General features: G+C 51.9%; 1 protein-coding gene across 1 annotated transcript; it reads right to left on the bottom strand.

Annotated features, from left to right (window-relative positions):
* Positions 1–3,093: 3,093 nt before the first annotated feature.
* LOC141936013 (olfactory receptor 14A16-like) lies at positions 3,094–4,047 on the bottom strand. The gene has a single exon (XM_074852748.1). It carries the CDS (start codon positions 4,045–4,047, stop codon positions 3,094–3,096), a length of 954 nt encoding a protein of 317 aa, XP_074708849.1.
* Positions 4,048–5,900: the final 1,853 nt, after the last annotated feature.

Here is a 5,900-nt window from a genome sequence, read left to right as displayed (position 1 = left end):
GCTCAGGTGGAATGGACATGACAGCCCATGTCCAAGCCCTTCTCCTGGGTAAGGCCTATGGGTACTTTGGCAGAGGCACTTTCCAAGCCTTGTACTTGCTGCTGGGCTTTCACCTCCAGAGACAGAACTGACCTCACGGTCCCCTTCACAGCCACACGCTTCCTACTGAATTGTGAGATTCTGAGACACAACTGACCTCATAATACCATACACATCCATCACCCTCCTCATGGCCCAGAACCTGACCAGATCAAACTCTGCTTGTTTATTAACATCTATCAAATGTATTTCTTACTAACGGTCTGAGTGGAGAAACATTCTTCACAGGAACTGCTGTAGTTATGTTTGCACATTTTATAGCTCCTCTTCTGCCTCTTTTTTTATTTCCTTCTTCCTCAGCCTATTCTGTCATCAGAAACCTCGTCAAGGGAAAGATTCATGGAATCACAGAGTAACTCAGGTGTGAAGAGAGCCCTGAACAACCTCTTGTCCGACTTTCAAGTTGAAGGCAGGGTGAACCAGTTGAGGTTGTTCCAGGCCTCTGTCCAGCTTTGCATCACCCACAAAGGAACTGAAAGTGCGCTCTGTCACATCATACAGGGGGATGGTAAAGATGTTCAATGTGTTGGCCCAGGTGCTGGTCACTGAGGGATGTCACTAGTGACCGGCTGCACTCAGGACTTTGTACCACTGATGACATTTGGGCTTGATCACCCAGACAACATTCCACCCACCCTAACATCCACTTCTTCAGCCCAGGTAGCCCCAACCTGGCTATAATGACACCACAGGACACCATGTCAAAGGCCTTGCAAAATTCCATGTGCACAACATGCCCTTCTGTCCCCTGCCTGTTTTGGTTCAGAAATACCTTTTTTGTCCTTCAACTACCTGGAGATGGCTGCAGGAGGACGTGTTCCACCACCTTCCCAGGGATGGAGAGAAGGTGATCAGCTTATAACTCTCCCCCTATAATTCTCCCATTCTCGTTCCTGCACTTGAAGATGGGTTTGACGTCTGCCTTTTCCATGGACCCCAGAACCTCTCTGATTCCTCTCATACTTTTGAGGGCTCAGTCCAGAATCACAGGCGAGGCTGACGTAGCGAACAGGAGCACTTGCAATGAGCCTGTCCAAGGCAGCTGAGATGAGTCTCACTGGGAGAGTGGGGGTTGTTCCTGGAGTCACACACAGAAGTGTCAGGGCTCTGTCAGGTGTCCACATCTCAGCTGGCCTCATGCACTCATCATACACACAGGAGCATTCAGAGACACGAGTCCTTCCCTTGCACATGCAGAGGCAGTGCATTGCAGGAGTCGTAGTGTCTCTCTGGCCTCCTGCTGCCACTACCAGAGGCTGGCTGACCCCTCATCCCTGTGGTGATCATCTTGCTCTGCATTCGTGTGAGATGCCCCATGACATGAGGAATGGACTCAGGGCCCTTGGTTCAAGGAAACACCTTCCATTGCTGCATTCAGGTGGTTTCCCAGGTGATGTTAGTCTCAATGAGAAGTGACCTCATGACACTGTTTGTCCCACACACCTTCAAGGCACCCCCAGGAATGGCTGATGGCATTTGTGCTCTCACACTTCACACACATGATGTGCATGCTTACATCTCCTCCTCACAATGCAAACATGGACTTCTGAGCTACTTATTTGATGTACCTCCGTGGAGGGAAAAAGTTTCTCCCCAGTGTGGGGTGAGAGGCCAGTGCTGCAAAGGGTGTTTGGGAGGGGCTAGAGAGTGATGATTTCCCTGGGTCAGTGTCATGGTTTAACCCCAGCCGGCATCTGAGCACCACACAGCCACTCACTCACTCCCCTGGGTCCAATGGGGGAAAGAATCACAAGGGTAGAAGTGAGAAAACTCATGGGTTGAGATAAAGACAGTTTAATAGGTAAAGAAAAAGCCACACATGTAAGCAAAGGAAAACATGGAATTCATTCACTTCTTTCCATTTGCAGGCAGGGCCTCAGCCATCTCCAGGACATCTGGGCTCCACAATATGTAACGGTGACTTGGGAAGGAAAATGCCATAACTCTAAACGTTCCCATGTTCATCCTTCTTCCCCTAGCTTTATATTATTGAGTGCAATGTCAAAAGGTATAGTATATCCCTTTGGTCAGTCGGGGTCAGCTGTCCCAGCTGTGTTCCCCTCCCAGCTCCTTGTGCATCCCCACCCTGCTCACTGGTGGGGTGGGGTGAGGAGCAGAAAAGGTCTTGACTCTGTGTAAGCCCTGCTCAGCAATAACGAAAACAGCCCTGCGTTATCAACACTGTTTATAGCACAAATCCAAACCACAGCCCCATACCAGCTACTAGGAAGAAAATTAACTGTATCCCAGCCAAACCAGCACAGGCAGCTTCCCCAGTGTGTCCAGTGAACATGGGCACAGATCAGACCCTGGTCCTTCAAGTCTCTCCCAGGAGGCCTGGCTGTGCAAGGACACTGCTGTGTGCTCCCACCCTGCAAATCACACTGTGCACCTGTTCACTGGTGTTTTCATCTGCGGGCCACTTCCTTGGGCATGTTCTTGAGATCAGGTTTGGAAGAAGACCTCAGCCTTCAGGCAGTACCCTGAGCCGATCCTCTTTCATGATGGAACCGCTCTTATGGAGGCCAGCTCTGTCACAGAAGTGCCCATTGCCTGTCCCTGCCTGTGGTCACAGAACTGCCATGCAGCAGGAGTGTGACCAAGCTGCCAGAGCACTCAGGCCTTACACCAAACTGGAGGGATGAGAAAGAGAGTGTGGAAGTGAAAAGAGAACAGCTCTGGAAGACAAAGTGCTCATGGCAGGGCTCCCATGCTGGGACTCTCTTCCCATCCACATCTGCACACAGGAATTGTCCCTGCAGGTCCATAAAATCTCAGAGGAAAGATCTCAGAAGAAAAAAAAGTCACTGCAGGCCCTTTATTATGTTAAAACACACATCATGACTCCTCATTATATCCAGCCAATTAGTCAGAAAAGAAAAGCAGACAATGAATTAGAAAGGGGATGACAACAGCATTAGAAGTAAAATATCACCACCAACAACAGAAAGAACAGACTAAAGGCTGGGCCTGTACAGAGTTATATTATAATTTTTACAAAGAAGATGAACAATTTATGGCTTCAGAATAACATTTGGTTATCACTTTCTTCAGGGCATCCTTGATCTCCTGATTCCTCATGCTGTAGATGAGGGGGTTCACAGCTGGAGGGGCCACTGAGTACAGAAATGACACCACCAGGTCCAGGAATGGGGAGGAGACAGAGGGGGGCTTCAGGTAGGCAAACATGGCAGTGCTGATAAACAGTGAGACTACAGCCAGGTGAGGGAGGCACGTGGAAAAGGCTTTGTGCCGTCCCTGCTCAGAGGGGATCCTCAGCACGGCCCTCAAGATCTGCACATAGGACACCACAATGAAAACAAAACATCCAAATGATAAACAGGCATTGACCACAAGAAGCCCAACTTCCCTGAGGTAGGAGTGTGAGCAGGAGAGCTTGAGGATCTGGGGGATTTCACAGAAGAACTGGTCCAGGGTATTGCCTTGGCAGAGTGGAAGTGAAAATGTGTTGGCCGTGTGCAGCACAGCCCAGAGAAACCCAGTGCCCCAGGCAGCTGCTGCCATGTGGACACAAGCTCTGCTGCCCAGGAGGGTCTCGTAGTGCAGGGGTTTGCAGATGGCAACGTAGCGGTCGTAGGACATGACAGTGAGAAGAAAATATTCTGCTGAGATTAAGAAGGGAAAGAAAAAGACCTGGACAGCACATCCCAAGTAGGAGATGCCCCTGTTGTCCCAGAGGGAATTGGCCATGGCTTTGGGGAGAGTGGTGGAGATGGAGCCCAGGTCGAGGAGGGAGAGGTTGAGGAGGAAGAAGTACATGGGGGTGTGCAGGTGGTGGTCACAGGCGATGGCGGTGATGATGAGGCCGTTGCCCAGGAGGGCAGCCAGGTAGATGCCCAGGAAGAGCCAGAAGTGCAAGAGCTGCAGCTCCCGTCTGTCTGCGAATGCCAGGAGGAGGAACTCAGTGATGGAGCTGCTGTTGCACATTTGTTTCTACTGGACATCAGGACCTGTACATGTTGGAAAAATCAGTGAGAAGTTAGGGCAGATTTCTCTGAAGAAAAGATACTCCACTTCTTGCAGAATCCTTCCAAACTGATTCACCTCTTCCACAAAACCTTTGGCAGTTCCACCTCATGAGCTCTGGTTCCAGCTGGCTGAGGGTATCCAAGGGAGCAGAGGTCTCTGCTGTGGGCTCTGGAGGAGTCAGTGCTATGCTACAACAGCAGGCAAATAGGAACATGGGGTCATCTCAGATCAAATCCCCTTCTGATAACAAAGACTTATTAATATTTATCCCACCAATTCACTCAACTGCAGAGCAGAGCTGTAAGGATTTCTTATGTTTAGTCTGTTCTAGTGGCCCCATCCCACCTGAGGAGTGTTCTTAAGGCAGACATCCTTGGCATTTCTGCTGCACTCAATGGTGGAATCTTGTGAGTCCTTAAAGAGGAAGGGCCTGTCTATTTGTGCACAGTGAGGACAGCCGCTGTGTCCATCAGTCCTATCCACAGCTGCCTTGTGCCTGCACCTATCTGAGCTGGAGGACAATCGCCTTCAGGTGTTCCCTGCAAAAGAAACTGGACCCTGCTGAGAGCAGAGGATCTCAGCTCTCCCCTCCCAGCCAGGGACACAGAGGTGTCTTTACAGCTGCCCGCATGCATCCCAGCAGCATTTCCATGTCCTTAGCACTGAGATGTCTTCTCCAGGGGGTTGCTAGAGAAAGAATGCCTTGGGGCAGCTGCGCCCTTCTGGAGGGCAGCCTGCAGCCAAGGAGGACCCCCCAGGGAAGGAGTCGAAGAACCAAAATTTGTGATGTCATGAAGGGGGATCAGGTCATTGCCCACCCCACCCACTACGGTGGCTGGAGCCCCAGAGTAAAGCAGGGGACTGAGATGCTTTTCCTCAGATCCATTGGCATGAGAGAACCCGCAGCACCAGTGTCTGAGCTTTGCTTGAGGCCTCCCCCTCCACACCAGTGAGTGCAGCAGTAAGAAGGGCAGCAGGGAGAAGAGGGGAACACGCCAAAGTGCTCATGCCAAGGAAGGCAGGACAGGGAGACAATGCTGGGCACTCGGGCATTTCTCCTCCTCTGTTGTCAGGCTGCTGCGAGGGCAACTCATCACCATGTCCCTGTGACATTAATGGCGGGGGGCTCTGCTGGGTGGGAGAGGAGACCAGGGAGTTGCTCAGTGAAGGTGTCTGCACTGCAGGGGATGGCAAAGAGTCACCATCCTCCCACAGCATTACTGGTAGGAACTCCCTCACAATCCTGCCCATGTTTCTGCTGCCTGGAACTGTCACACCCAGGAGCTGTTTGTCCCTAAGTCTCCTCCCTGTCAGTGCTCACAGCCCCCATCCCACCCGCTGTGTACACAGCTCTGCCCTGGAGATCCCTCCTGGCAGCAGGGCCCTGCCCAGGGGCATCTCTGTGAGGGCAGGTGCTTGGGAGCAGTTCAGAAAACTCCTAAGGAGAACTGGGATCTCAGTGCCTTCTCCAGAATGGAGGAATGAATTCCCACCGCCCTCTATGCACCGAAGCAGCGAACAGGGGAATATTCAAAGCACAGACTCTTAACCTTTCAGGTAAATGCTGCCTTGATGTCCTTCTTCAGAAAGGCTCTCATTATATGTTCTGGGGGTGATCTGAAGCTGTGAGCAGCCCTGACCCACGCAGCACCCTCTCCACAGCAGAAGGACCCTGCCCTGCCGGGGGTCTCTCCTTCCCCACACAGCTTCTCCCCACAGCACCGTGGGCAGCTCCCCGGGCAGGCTGAGTGCTGACCCTGGCAGGCGGCAGAGTCCCTGCCCCAGCACACAGCCCCTGGGCTGCAGGGACC

The sequence above is a fragment of the Strix uralensis genome, chromosome 31 (assembly GCF_047716275.1).
Source record: "Strix uralensis isolate ZFMK-TIS-50842 chromosome 31, bStrUra1, whole genome shotgun sequence".
Taxonomy (NCBI): domain Eukaryota; kingdom Metazoa; phylum Chordata; class Aves; order Strigiformes; family Strigidae; genus Strix; species Strix uralensis.
Note: the sequence above shows the minus strand (reverse complement) of the source record. Positions and strands in the feature narration are given on the sequence as shown.

Excerpts from the sequence above, each read along its gene's own strand:
- LOC141936013 (XM_074852748.1), bottom strand. The coding sequence starts at position 4,047 with ATGTGCAACAGCAGCTCCATCACTGAGTTCCTCCTCCTGGCATTCGCA.